Source organism: Thunnus albacares, chromosome 15 (genome assembly GCF_914725855.1).
Source record: "Thunnus albacares chromosome 15, fThuAlb1.1, whole genome shotgun sequence".
Lineage (NCBI taxonomy): Eukaryota > Metazoa > Chordata > Actinopteri > Scombriformes > Scombridae > Thunnus > Thunnus albacares.
In genome coordinates this window covers 1,727,043-1,742,454 of record NC_058120.1, presented here as the reverse complement: position 1 = coordinate 1,742,454, position 15,412 = coordinate 1,727,043, and the positions used below count along the sequence as shown (strand labels likewise).

The following is a 15,412-nucleotide window of genomic DNA, read 5'->3' as shown; positions in this document are numbered from 1 at the left end:
TCTAGTCTACTATTCTGCTCTCATCATTAACTCTGGTTCTTACATTTTGTAGTACAAATTCACAAAATAAATATATTTCTTATAATTTTTTTACACGTTAATTTTGTCACAATTCTGATCTTTTCTCAGTGGTGAAAAGTAACTAAGTACATTTACTCAAGTACTGTACTCAAGTACAATTTTGAGGTACTTGTACTTTACTTGAGTCTTTCCATGTGATGCTACTTTATACTTCCACTCCACTACATTTCAGAGGGAAATATTGTACTTTCTACTCCACTACATTTATTTGACAGCTTTAGTTACTTTTCAGATGAAGATTTGACACAATGGATAATATAACAAGCTTTTAAAATACAACACATTGTTAAAGATGAAACCAGTGGTTTCCAACCTTTTTGGCTTTTGACGTCTTGCAAAAAGCAGTGTGTAGTCAGACTGATATAACAGTCCCTCTGATTGATATATCAGTCAGACGGACCAAACTACTACTTTTACTGCAATACTACTGCAATACTACTACATAAAGCTGATAATACTTATGTACTTTTACTTCAGTAGGATTTTTCATGCAGGACTTTTAATTGTAATGGAGTTTTTTTTACGTTGCTATATTGGTACTTTTACTGAAGTAAAGGATCTGAATACTTCTTCCACCACTGTCATTTCTACATTTGACAACTAAGAAAAAACGACTACAGAATTGCTAACATAATTGTAAGGTTTTGTGTGACAAAATAACCTCATCTTAAAAGATCCACTCAGCAGATTGAGCTGAGAGCAGAGAACAGTGTCACAGCTCTAGAGGGAAGGCTGCATCATCATCCTACCTCTCAACATTAGACAGTAGCTAACACAGGACCTCAGCTGATAGACAACAACTTCAACTTAGATCAGATCACCAACTGTTATGTTGTGTCTTGACACCACCTATTTCATGCACAAAGATCATATTTACAAGCAGACTAAAAGAATAGCCATGAGGTCACCTGTCTTCCCTACTGGACTTTCCTGAAAACACCTTCTACCATCTGTCATCAGATACTGATAAAGAGCACAGTGTACAGGAAACCCACACACACAGAACTTAATTTGAACTCTGACTACTTACAACATCAAAGATCAGTGTGAGGAGCCTCCTACATCTTATCAGTGAGAAAGAGGATAGACAGAGGGAGGAGCAGCAGGTCCATGAGCCACTGTTGACCGACAGGTACAAGGATGATGACAATCCCACCAAACCTCCCTTATATGTCTCTGGACAGTCAGAACATCTGCCCAGAGTCTTTCTAAACCATTCAACACTTTCAGATCTCTGCTGGTACACCCTAAAGACAGAACCCCCCCTGAGAGGAAGACTGCAGTGGAGTATGACATCATCATGACATCACATGTGACAGTAATGGGGAACACTACATAAGTGAAACAGCAAGGACCCTGAATAAAGAGACTGAATGAACACATCAGCTGTCTGTGAACACCAGACCAAAACCACTGCTATCATCCTCTGAGACGAGGTCAAAAGTCATCAAGCTGGGGGCTGTGAAGTCCAGTTGAAAACTCTAAAAGCTAGTAAACCAGTATTGTTCCTAATAGGTACTCAGTATTTACAAAAATGCTTACTCTAAAATGTCCAGTTGTTACTCCCTTATTCCCCACAGTCTTGTTTTCTTTACCAACATTTCAGTACCAGTAGGAACTGCTAAGTATTTTATTGGTACTTGATTCATACAATGAAATGACACTGTAAAACACTGGCTGTGTTGTAAAGTATTACTGATTTCTGGCATCATTATATCTAGAATCCTGACTACAACTCTGCTGTAACTTAATGACCAAGAACTGAGGTCACTGCAGCTGTAAACGAAATGCTCAACAACAGTTTTCACATGGTGACACATTTCAAGTCACCTGTGCAAATGTTCACCTCTTTGATCACCTTTGAGAAATGACCTGTCAGACACTGGAGGTTCTTCAAAATGAGACCCAGATGTTATCTTACTGTTATGTCATCAAACGTCATCAGAGTGTAATGAATGCCTTCAGATAATTACTCTCCCCTTCCCCTCTCTGAGCGTTTGTGTGTGTGTCTGTGTGCATGTGCATGTGTGTGTGTGTGTGTGTCATGAGGCCAGGTGGCATTCCAATGCACTTAGCTTGTGTGCTGTTGCAGTGCAGTGACGGGTGTTGTTCTTTTGTCTCTAGTCTTAAACACTAGACTGATGGGTGATATCAGCTTAGCAAGGATAAACTCATTATCTTTGAAGCTGTCAACAGTTTGTTTAAAAGCATGGTTGCACACAGTTTACTGTCTAAGGCTAAAAAGAAAAAAAAATCTGACCAAACATGCATCAACTGCAGTAGTTTTCTGTTATCAGTCTATTAGTTTGAGAATTACTATGAAACAGCTCTGCTACTGTTCAAATAGAACAAAACTGAAAGTCTAAAGCTCTGCTAGCTCCCCCTAAAGGCTTTAATCTTCATTACAGTGCACCATACCCAAGTACTGTATGTCAGACAATATGCTTACTGATATAGTCATTGTTATAAGCAGCAGCCAAGGACAAGTTAATGTTAACCTCACTACACAGCAGTCATAAAACAAAAAGCGTTGCTCTTTACATTTAGTGCAGCATACATGATATAATTCTAATGCACAAATAATAGAGTTCATGTCTCACTCTCATTGTTATATTCAGTGCTTGAATTGGAATAAAAGAGGGTCAAGCACTATCAATCTGCAGCATATGATGGTGTGACGACTGAAATGTATTTACAGTATCATACAGTCAATGTACTCAGTTGGAACTTTAATGTTCAATACATTGTTAGTGAACAAGCTTTTTATGTAGTGTCTAGTGTACAAAAATATATTTTTGCAATTGGGCTTTACCAAAGGCAAGTGATATCTCATTAATTGTTATGAATTTGTAACTATATCATTAAAAACAATGACACTGAGACAGACTGAAGGGAAGGCTATAATGTTTGGGACAAGAGTCAAAGCAAATAAAATGTCTTGATTTACTGTGTGTGAACACACTGGTTGGTTAAAAATCACTGATTTGACCAATATTCTTCAGGGTCTGAAACTTCCTCTTTTTTTCTTTTGCCATTCTAAATCGATTTCAGGACATTTTTGCTACTGTTTTACTGTTTTCATACATACTGTTCATATATACATATTGTACTTTATATACCACAAACTCCATCTGCTAATGAAGACTGTAAAGTCAGTTTCAAAGGGTTTAAAAACATTAAATGTTTTTATTTGATGTATTACTTTTAAAATTTAGCAAAATTTATCATACATGTCACCCATATTAAATGTGGCACTACAAAGGTGCTCTGCAAAATATTAAAAAATAATAATATTTAAGTTAGAATGCTGAGGTCATTTTCAAGGAGTTGAATATCAAAATGGCAAATCCATTTAATATATGGGAGGATGTAACACCACATCATCCAAAATGTTTCCTACAGGTATGAGGTGGTCTGTGATTAATAAAACAGTGTGCTTTCCTCTGTCAGATCTCCTGTCCTGGCTGTTTGTCTTTAAATAGCTCTCTACAGTAACAGTCTTCAAAGAAAGATGACCTTTAGGGTTCAGAAAAGGATGTGAACTGATAAAAAAGCTCTCATGACACAGGACAGCAGCTACCCTGCTGCCACAAACTGATCCCCCCCCTTTCTTGTTTGGTCTATGAAACTCCTCGGGTCAGATGTATAAATGATGCACACTCACAACTGCCATTTCCCACAAATAAGCTGCTCAAGACAAAACAGGTGGTAAGACTGTGTGCACCTCACACAAACACTGTAACAGAATGTTTGAAATACATTTTTCCATGGCAGAGGTTGATGATGACTTCATAAAATTGATATTAGCAAACCAAACTCTCACTTGATCTCTTTATAATACAAAAACAAAATACAAACAAAAATTGTGTATTATTGTTGATGAAAAAGTCAGTGAAAATGCACTGACAGGTATGTTCATCCATGCATCCTGGACATTTGATACTCTCCTGGATCAGCATGGTCTCAAGGTGAGGGTCATGGGGCAGATAGAAACAGCCGAGGGCATCAGTAGATTATTTTTAGGTAGCCTTTCTCGCTTGTATTGTCAAAATGTAATCAGTGAAGACATTAACACAACTATCTTTTGAAAAACAGTCAAACAGCAAAGTCAACCTCAACCTGCTGTGCTTCTTTATTCTTTCACCTCTATGTGGTTTTGACAGGCAGTATCACTTTGATTCAAACAATTGCTTCAAAAAATGTTCAAATGTAAAAATGAATATGAGAGAAACTAACTAAATAAAGACTTGTAGCATGCTCATCTCCCCCCGAATATACTGTAACATTATACCCTTCAAGAATATTCACGCCAACAAAACGTGTAGTTAATCAGACTCTGAAAGCCAACATTAGTTACTTTCCATTTTCTGTATTTCAGCTCAATTATGACAGAATAATTCCCCCAAAGTCTTTAATATGTGGGTCTGTCACCCAGCAAAAACCTCCACCAACTCTTCTGGCTGAAGAAATATCACCTCTTAAGGGCATGAACATTAAGGTGCCCCTCTTGTGAACAGTTGTAGATCTTTGTTGCATGTCATACTCCATCTCTTTCTCCCCTCATTCCCTGTCATCTCTCTGCAGTCAAGGCATAAGCAGCAAATATATACAAAATGTAAATTCTTTGTGTATGTCTATGAATCTGTAACTCTGCTGCTAAAAGGTGGTTTCTGCACTACTTAACTTTATTCACAAAGATAATGTGGGCCTTCTGAACTGAATTAAACCCTTTGAACCAGCAACTGACTGAACTTACTTTGAATTCAAGAGCAAAGACCATGTGAAGCAGCACCGTAACATTTTAATTGCATAATAAAAAAAAGCATAATTTGCAAACTAATGTTCGTTTGATGATGTGTCACATTGCATAAAAAAAACAAAAAAAACTTGAACTGGATGAAACAATTCTAGACAGCAAAATCATTATAATGTCCACCTGTGACACCAAGTGTAGTGTGCCCATTGTATAGTTCAGGGGGCCTGGGAGATTGTTGCATTGTCAGACAAAGCCGGTGTATACGGGGCTAGAACAGTTAAATTTTGGCATTGAGAATACAATTTGGTATTGAAAACAATACCTGAACTGAAAAAGGAAACATTGGCATTGAAACACTTGTATTGGAAGTTGTATTGGCACTGAAAAAAGTCCCACTGAAAAATAAAACACGAACATTCAAAAAATTACATTCTTATTTTATTGTGATATTTTTTGCATTATGATGTTTTCCAATGTCAGTCTTTAGATTTTGTCTTCATGTCTGTCTTTTTTCAGTGACAGTTTTTTTTTTACACTGTTACTTTTCTTTTTCAGTGTCACTACTTTTCTGTTTCAACTTTCTGTCAGCATTTTGGTGTAGAGAGGAGGGCCCTTGCTGGGCCTACATTACCCAGTATGCCTTGCAGTCCGCTGAAGATACCTGGGGGCAGATTTTGTGCAAGACTGTTGTAGTTTTCTCTCAAGGACTGTAAATATGTCACTTTATTAAGATTTACTATTTTTCCAGCCGAAAAAGTAACTGTGTAGATTCCCAATATGTAGTCAGTTTATCCAAATAACGCCTGTTAGTAAATCTGCTGCAATGCTCTGGAGCCGCTGGCCAGGTGAGACCAGCCAGTAATCTCAGCCGCAAGCAGCCTGATTCCTGAGATGATCAGCCGGTCAACATCCATCGTCATCATGGAAAGAACATGAGCAAATTAACTGATCTGTGCAGCTCTTTGTTAATTTACTGCTGGCTCTAATGTCTGCGTAGTGTTTGGATATATGATATAATTCCTTTTGGAAGATAAATGTTGGTCTCACAGACAAAATCTAACACTTGTAGCTGCCACATTAGTGTGTCTGAATGTTAAGTGAAGCTTCATGTTTTTACTGGACAGAGCAACAGCACTGCCTGTGGGGCTCTATATGTACAGATATCACCACATTTCAATAAATTTAAATGTATTAAAATGAACAGATCAGTCTATATTAAGATCATTTTGTCATGGTAGATGTGTTGAGGTTCAACTCGGGAGTACAAACGTCTAAAGATGGGAGGACACTTAATTTGGATAAACAGACCACGTATTTACCTTCTCTCCTGAAAAAATATTAAATCTTAATAAAATGACATATTAACAGTCCTAGAGTGAAAATTACAAAAGTCTGGCTCAAAATCTCTATAATGATGCCATTGTCCTCAGATATCTTCATTGGACCACAAAGCATACTGGGTAATGTGGGCTCAGCAAGGGCCCTCCTCTCTACATCAAAACGCTGACCGAAAGTTGCAACTGAAAACCAGTGACATTGAAAAAAAACTGATAGCGTAAAAACAATCACTGAAAAAAGACAGACATGTAGAAAAAATCTGAAGATTGACATAGAAAAACATCATAATGCAAAAAATATCACAATAAAATAAGATAATAAGATTGTAATTTTTTTAATGTCCCTTTTATTTTTCAGTGGAACTTTTTTCAGTGCCAATACTAATTTCAGTGCCAATACAACTTTTTCCAATACAAGTGTTTTAATGTTTCAAAGTTCAGGTTTTGTTTTCAATGCCAAAATGTAACTCTCACTGTTCTAGCCCCACAGTGTAGCCCTGCTGGAAACCTTGAACTCTCAGTAGTCATTGACAGACTGACTTTGACACTTGTGAACCACTGCTGATAACTTGTGGTCATTTTGTGTTAAGTGGCTGATTGCACTTCAAGTCAACTAATCCATATGTCTGATGTCAATGTGTACTACTTAATTTGCAATCTAAACTTATCTCAGAGTATATCTATTCATTATAAAACAGTTTGTCTCTGTTGTAACAGAGATCACTTCTGGTTCACAAGGTTAAAACGTTTCCGTGCTATATTTTTAAGAATGTAACCCAAAACATGTTGAGACACATTCAAGCTAATACCTTTACAAAAATTAACAATCATAAATGCAATAAAAACTAATGCCATACGCCATGACTCAAAAATAATGCCACAACAGTCAGACAGGCACAAATGCAACAAGTCCTCACACCTTAAAAACAAAACAGGTCAAATGTCAGTGCTGTATCCAAAGTAACCCATATGACTGTTACAAAAACAAATCATCTGAGTATTTTCTGATGCTCAGAAAAGGTTTGGTTAAGGTTAGGCAACTAAAACTGCCTGGTTAAGGTTAGAAGATCATCATGGTTTAAAGAGACCAACATTGACTGCTCATAAAACAGAAATGTCAATTGTTGTCTCCTGTGTCCCAGTCAGACACTTTGTACACCCAACCAACCAACCAGCCACCCTGACCACCTCCTTTATGACCATATGAATGCAGAGCTGGAGAATGCAAAGCAGAGGAAGCTATCATAGCCTATTAACTGTGTCACATCGTCTTCTTTAGTATGTAACCTGCTCTGCTCGAGTATAAACTGACACAAATATTCAAGCAAAGATTTGAAATTTGCGAAATTCTAGTGAGATCTGTACACTAACCTTAACCTAACCCTAACCTTAACCCCAATCTTAACCTAACCATAACTCTAACCCTAACCACACTCGAGAGAGTTCGTCTCTCCAGCTGATCCAATCTAGTATTTACCATCGTGACTGGGTAGCATTAGCTAGTGTGGCTAGCTAGCTAGTCTCTTAGCAGTTAGCTCGCCAGTTACAGTTATTCTCCAACAAGTGAGAGTACATCAGCAAGCTTCTAGAAACATGTATTTCACAAGGATGTGTGGACAAACTCAGCTCTGACACTTTCTAGAGTGAGCAGCTGGCCATTAAAGGTTCCGTCTACTCCTGACCCTGCTTCTGATACAGAACAGTCTCATTATTATTCACATGACCAAAAGAGGTTGCTTGTTAGGAAACAGTAAACTTAGGTCATTTTAAGCATTTGAACAAACAGCCACTGCTGTGGTTTCTCTGGCGAGGACAGTCTGAAAATGACATGTACAGTACATTACATTTAAAGCATGGAAGAATTAGGATTAAGAAAATGCTCAAGTTTTTATCAGTTTTCCACATCCACATGCTGCATTGCCATTTACATACAAAATGATATCTGACATGATGACCTTTGTAGCACAACACAAACCTTTCATGGTTAACTAAATCACAGTGGGAGTTCCAGAGGTCCTGCACATGGATCCTTTGCAGGACTTCATGGTGTCCTCACCAAATAAATTAATTTTATTTCATCATCATTTTACTTCTGGACAACAATAGCCTTTTGAATAGTTATCATCCTCACCAGCATTGTCTTCCCACATTTCAGTAGAACCCCATCTACAAACTGATTTAGCCTTTGTTGATTGCTGGGACAAAATCAGGTGGTGGTTTGGATCACAAATTTTTTTTGAGTCTGTAAATGTCACAAACCAACAACAGCATTCTTTAGATCCATACCAAACATATAAGATGAAAGCAACTATTAGATGGTTCAAATATTATCCAAAATGTCACAGGCTGGTGTCAGCTGTCTTCATTTTTGGTGCACTGACAGTGTTGGGTAGTGTTGCAGTGTCAGGCTGGGCATCCCTGCAGAAGAACACAGCAGGGTTTTTACAGGCCCACATTGCCACCTCTCCTCCCCCTCCTCCTTTTCCTGGACTTGAACTCGACAGTCGGCTGTTATTATTCACCCCCACCCGACTCACATAGCGGTCCCTTATTCTCTCTGCTTGGTTAAGCCGGACCTCACGGTTCTGCGTTTGGCTGGACAAGTAAGCTGCTATATTTCTGGTCCGATAGCCCTCCTCTCGGCTGCGCCCGAGTAACATGGATATGTTGGGATTCCTCAGGGCATAGATCAGAGGGTTGATGGCTCCATTTGCCCAGGCTAGCCAGATGGCAACTGTGTCCATTGCAGGGTTGAATGTGTAGTCCCCCATTGCTGTGACCAATCCCATTAAACAATACGGTCCCCAACAAAAAATGATGAAAACAATCATAATGAGAACTGTGGTGGCTGTGCGCATTTCACTATAGAAGCGCAGTAAGTATGCATACGTGGTCACCGGCCTGACTCGTATTTCAGAGAGCCGAACTGTCTTACAGATGTTATAATGACAAAAACACATGAGGGAAAAGGGCAGTAAATAACAGACGACGATAAGGCAGATGCTGTAGGCTGTTCCCATGCGTGAGGTGCCAGAGTGGAATACATACATACAGTGGTAGAAACCTCGCTTATGTATTTCTGTAGGTGTTCGGACTAACAGATACCAAGGCAGAGAGAAAATGACTGCAGTTAACCACACAGCTATCAACAACCGAGTGGCTTTCTGGCGCCCTATTTTAGCCTGTGGCTGTCTGACTATGGCGTAGTACCTGTCAAAGGAGATCAATGTCATAGTCAGGGTGGAGATGATGCCAAAGCAGGTGTTGAAAAACCCATTGGCCACGCAGAAACGATCCCCGAACATCCAAATACCGTCCTTACTGAAGAGCATGACGAAGGAGAACGGCAGGCATAGAACAGCTGTGAGGAAGTCTGACAGCGACAGCGACATGATGAAAGCATTGGTCACTGTCCGGAGCTGTCGGTGTTTGATGATGACGATGACAACCGCTGAGTTACCGAGGCTGGAGAGGAGGAAGATGGAGAGGAGTACCAGGGCCTGAGCTGCCACAGTGATGCCCTGCAGGACCGAGTTGCTCTCAGCAGCGCTAAGCACCGATGGGGTTGAAGCCTGATGGATTTGGCTGAGCTCGCTCCCTCTTTGGTCTCTGAGCACTGATATGTTCCCTGTGGTTCTCACTGTTGCCTCTGTAGTGGCAGTCACTAGGCTGGTCACTATGGAAACAACCCTAAAAAACAAAAATATGAGAAATCATTGTACAACAAGAATAGTATGTATACAACTAACACTTCATGCATATTGAAGAAAATTACAATCTTTATTAGGATGGAGTGCTGTATGAAATGTTTTGATACTACTGTGATACAGTACTTTCAGTACTGATACCAAAACCATACTTTTTTGGATACCTTACTTTGCCAAATATAATGTTCTCAAATTGTAAATGTTATCTAAATGAACTTAAATAATAGATAAAATATAGTACAAAACTGTCAAAATTTAGTCTGCAACCATCTTAAAGAATGAGTAAACATAGAATGAGTCAACATGAGTAAACATTACTATAGATCTGTATTTCTGTGTAATCAATACAAAAACTGTAATAATTTTGCTAACTGCCAGCAGAAAAAAAACAATTACACACCCAATTTTTACTGGTCTTCCAGGCCTTCAGTCATAACTAGTTCCATTTCTCACTACAGGACAACAAAGTGACATCGGGTAGAAACCCTATATTGCTTATCAGAAAATGTGATGGTATATTGTCTCTGTTCAATGGGCTATGCTAGTCATAGTTCATAAAGATCCCCTCCAGACATATTTCAGGACATATAAAAATACAGAGAAAAATGCTTTGAATAAGCTTTGTCTGATATGGTTTTTCTGTAAAAACATTTAATTTTTCAAGCACTTAAGGAGCTGTTTTCAGGTGCTGATATCAATTATTTTACTGTAAAAATATAACCTTCTTGTTTGTGTCAGCTACAGATCACTCTAGCTCGAGGAAAAGGTGTATGGTGGTACAGGTGCCAGAGAACTCTCGCTTTTATTGAAATACCTTCTGCCCACAGAATTCTAAGATAACCTACTGCCTCTCTTAGTCAAATAATTCAAGCAGTTCAACTCTCTTCTAATGCCACCCACATGCAAATGTGTACAGTGTAGCTTTAATTCCAAAAGCAGAAAGGAAAAACGGAGCAGTGGATGAATTACCTTGGCACAACAGGTGAGGCAGTGCTCAGCTGGTTGTTGAAGCTCAGACCTGAGGTGTCAGCTGTATAGTTGCTGCCACTGCTGCCCCGCAGGGCTGTGCTAACAGGTGTATCCATCGATGAAGCACAAAAACAGTACAAGAACACTCATCCCTCGTCTCACACACACATATCCATTCAGATTTAGAGTCCGTGCTGGTGTCCTGGATTCAAACATAGATGACAACTCCTTCTCATCCATTTGTAGTTTTCGATTTTCATCATCTGACAAATGCTGATTTATTAGGCCTGTTTGAAATATCTGTCATAGTGCAATATATAGTTTGTTCTGGTTAGTAGTAAAGTAAAACAAATGTGTTTTGAGATTAAAAGAAATCACACCTGACCATTTTTACACCACTGTTGAAAACTGTCAGTAATTGGACCTGTGAGTAATTATGTGTAACATCAATTATGCTCCATTGCTAGAGCAGCTTCTGGCTATGAATTTTATATGCCACACAGCTCCCCAGCGACATTCTTCTATTTAAGCCCAGCTCTCAAGATTAAGAGGTCATTGACTGATGCCACCATTGATCAACAGGAGCCCATCATGAAAAATGCATGCGTAACGCCGACAGATTTAGCAATTTTGTCACATAAATTCAACTTCGGAGAAGGTTATTATCTAGAATTTCCAACTGTGATATGATTCATTGCTCATCTAAGTGTCAAGAAGATGGAGCCACCTGTAGTTTTTGTTTGTTTCATTTGAATTCTCTAAGTGGAAATCTATTTGTAATCTCATTTAAACACACACTGGCCAAAATGTGTGCTTCACAATTATTATTTAACTAATAAGCTATACTAAATTACACCAAATTACAATGTAGTACTTTACCAGTTTTTGCCATATGATATAAAGTATCACTGCATTTCTGTATTTAACAATAGGTAATAAGGTAGAGTAATACTGTGGCTACACTGCTTCGAAAATTACACACATTCTGTAGTATTTATATGCAGTTATAACGCCGGAGTGTGATGTGTAACTACATTTGCAGCTAGCATTATTTAGGTGTTATCACAACAAAGCTTTATAAAAACATAACATTTAGCTACAGGCCTATACCTCGAGAACAGACAAATAACTTACCGGGAAGTTATTTGTATTTTGTTAACATTCCATCAAAATTTGAGAAAGAGTCGTATTTATATCTTGCTGAAGCATCATGTTTGCTAAATTACATGATACATTTCCAGCCTGTCCACAGTCTTGTTTTGAAAACCTACACGGAACAAGTCGTTGTCTTTATACGTTATTAAGGTCCAAACTGTTTTCTTGATGTTCCAGCTTTGTTCTAACGGAGCCCGAAACGTGTTTTCTTCTGGATATTTTTGAGAGAACACAGCCTGCATATCCAGCAAAGCCACGGTAGCGATATATGCACAACTCCATGTCGTTACAAACAACACTGTAGGCTACATGTAGCGTTTCCATTTGGCCTTTGCAATCCTGCATAAGGAGAGGAGAAGAAAGTCAGTCCATTTCTTTACCATCAGCTGTGTCTAACGCCGCCGATGAGATCGGAGAAAACAGCGGCTCCCACCCTGTTGTGAGGAGAAAGAAAACCTAGCTCTGCTTCTGCCTCTTTGATGCTCCCGTTTTAACATCTGTGTAACCTCCACTCGCATCTGTCTCTACCTGCGTCTTATCCCCTCTCTCCTTCTCTGAAACCACGCCTTCTTTATGAACCATGTTGCCATGGTAACTGGTGATCGATTTTGCATTTATGTCCCTGTATAAATAAAATGACATTATAAGGTGAAAACTGATGTATAGCAGCCTGCGTATATGACAATTGGCTTTGTACAAACAATGCATTTACCATTGTATTAATAGGTTACATCAGTTATTTAGCCTTTCAAATAAAAGTGAGCTGTTGCCAATGGTCGGAACATGGGCAACATAAACAGCCCATTTTGAGTAAAATAGCTGTTGTCAATTTAGGGTAGGCTATGTCTCAGTGTTTTGATGGTTGGTCCATTTAGAGCTAGCTCTTAATCCAGTTTGACCACCATGACACCAGATATGGAAGTCTGTGTCTGCCAATATTAAAACTGAAAATTTAATCAAACTGAAACTTTATAATTTTTATTTGTATGCATGTCTAACTCTGCCCAGGACTGTCTTTCAGCACTTTATTGCCAGACACCACAGATCAGCATAATTTTCTGCATTTATAGAGAAACAAAGCATTCACATGGTCTCTCTCTCTGGCATAAAAGCTCCCCTTGGGGAAAAGTTCAAAACAAAAAGACAAAGGGAAGAGAGTGTAAAGCAACACATACAGTTAATAAAATAAAGCAGTCCTTATACCTCACATTCACACATACTTCCACCATACATACCTAGCTGTTGATCTGTTGTGTTTTAGCTAACTAGCTGCTGACCTGTTGTGTTATAGCTAACTAACAGCTGTCCTGTTGTGTTAGAGCTAACTAACTATTGACCTGATTCTAATACTCTTGGCAGCAAACTGTTGATTTGTTGCATTCTGCAAGTAAATGTGAGTGTGGTGTAGCCTGACCGGATTAGCTGGTCACTTGGTAGGAGGCAGACAAAGGAAACCTCGTCCAGGTATCAAAAGGTGGTTTATTTACAAGAAAAAGTGGTAAAAATATGTACAAAAAACAAAAAAAACCCAACTAAACAGTTGGTCTAACTGATCAAAACTCAACTCATAACAACTCAACCTATATTAATTTATCAAGTGCACACAGCTACACATTGACATACTAACCCCCTAACAGCCAAAAAGCAACTGCTTAAATAGACCCTTCCATCAGCAGTCCATCAGAGGCAATCTGGACTGTACCATTGCTGCAGGTACATCCCATGTCTCTCCTAAAAACAGGTAAGAGATAAAGTTATTCAATCTCACTAACTCCCAAGGTGAAACACTTTTCCATAGCTCATCATATAACACACTTGCAACCATACATAAACAGATCACAGTCACAGTAAATAACTTACTTAACATAGTTTACCCCCCCCCCCCCCCCCAAACATAATGCAAACCACAAACAAACCTGGGATAGTATGTGTCTGCAAGTTACAGATTGATCATGGACCTATGTCTAAACAAACAATTAACAAGCATGGTTAATGTGGCATTGACGGTGAAAATAGGGACAAATGGTGTATTCTCACCCACTTTGTCACAGTGAGGTAAAATTAAACCAAGATAAAATGCAGTTGTTTGAAAATGTGACTGGGGGTCCACTTGAAAATACTGTGTTGTTTTGTTCTTTATTAACAGTGTTGTGACTGGTTGTATTTCTCTCAACCCAACTGGTCAAGGCAGATGGTTGCCCACCCAGAGCCCAGTTCTACTTGAGGTTTCTTACCGTTTAAGGGAAATTTTTCCTTGCCGCTGTCGCCAAGCGCTTGCTCATTTGGGAATGTTGGGTCCAAGAAAATATGGTCTAGACCTGCACTCTGTGAAAAGTACCCTGAGATAACCTCTGTTGTGATTTGGTGCTATATGAATAAAATTGATTTGATTTGACTTGACTTTTTGACATTCTTCTCGCAACATGGTTATAGACGTGCTGCTAAGGAGGAGATTCAGAGGACAGATTCATGCATCTGTAGTCTCTGAAGATGATGATCCCAACTGTACCCCACAAGGTCCAGATGTGGTGAGTGTGCCTGAGTGGGATCAGCTTCACATGACTGTCAGCATAGTTCACTACAATATTTGAAACATCAGCAGTTGGTGCTCTCAGTGCAACAGACCCATGTACAAGGATCACAGTGGCAAACACACCATGGTTATTTGTGATTGTCCATGAGGAGACAACAAAGGAATACAAGTCAAGTCAATTTTATTTGTATAGCCTAATATCGCAATTCACAAATTTGCCTTAGGGGGCTTTACAGAGCAACAGGAGGGATCCCTCTCCCAGGACAGAGATGTGCAATAGATGTGTGTACAGAACACAATATAGATAGACAAATTACACAATATAGCATTGAACAGCATAACAGAATTATAATGGATTTATATGAAGAATGTGATCAAGAGGATGCTAAGCAGCTTCTGGGTGCCACCAGAACAGAATAGGACCTGAGGCATGCCACTTCTATTACCATGGAGACCTGGGAGGAGGACAGACTACATATGGATATAGGGGAGACTCACATTACATCATTCACATACATGGAAGAAGAGACAAGAAAAGGCATGATTCACACAGGAGAGAGAGAAGGATAAAGATGTCATTCACAGCAAGAGACATGAGGTCAGGCTGAACTCCTGCAGGATGGGAAACCAGATCCAAAACCTCAGGAAATGGCACCAACAGCCATGGAAGCAGGGCAGATCCAGGATGGGTGTTGGCCCAGCAAAGAGACGCCTGAGAGACAAGAGAGGACAGGAGGAGAAAATAGGGAGAAAGAGGGAGGATGAAGAGATGGGCACACAGCTTGGATGCTCATGTGCTTGTGGAGCAAACGAACAGAAGGCTAGAGAGATGCAATGGTTATCAGAACAGTTGCATAATTTCGTCAGCAGGACA

General features: G+C 39.2%; 1 protein-coding gene across 2 annotated transcripts; it reads right to left on the bottom strand.

The window, feature by feature from the left end:
* Window positions 1-6,572: 6,572 nt before the first annotated feature.
* Window positions 6,573-12,574, bottom strand: LOC122999001 (G-protein coupled receptor 135). Of its 2 annotated transcripts, none has more exons than XM_044376063.1 (3): window positions 11,985-12,574; window positions 10,851-11,052; window positions 6,573-9,864 (listed from the first exon to the last, which is right to left on the bottom strand). In XM_044376063.1, exons 2-3 carry the CDS (start codon window positions 10,964-10,966, stop codon window positions 8,514-8,516), a joined length of 1,467 nt encoding a protein of 488 aa, XP_044231998.1. In that variant the 5' UTR covers window positions 10,967-11,052; window positions 11,985-12,574; the 3' UTR covers window positions 6,573-8,513. The 2 variants fall into 2 exon arrangements, with proteins under 2 accessions (XP_044231998.1, XP_044231999.1); XM_044376064.1 differs by having other exon boundaries at window positions 12,386-12,574.
* Window positions 12,575-15,412: the final 2,838 nt, after the last annotated feature.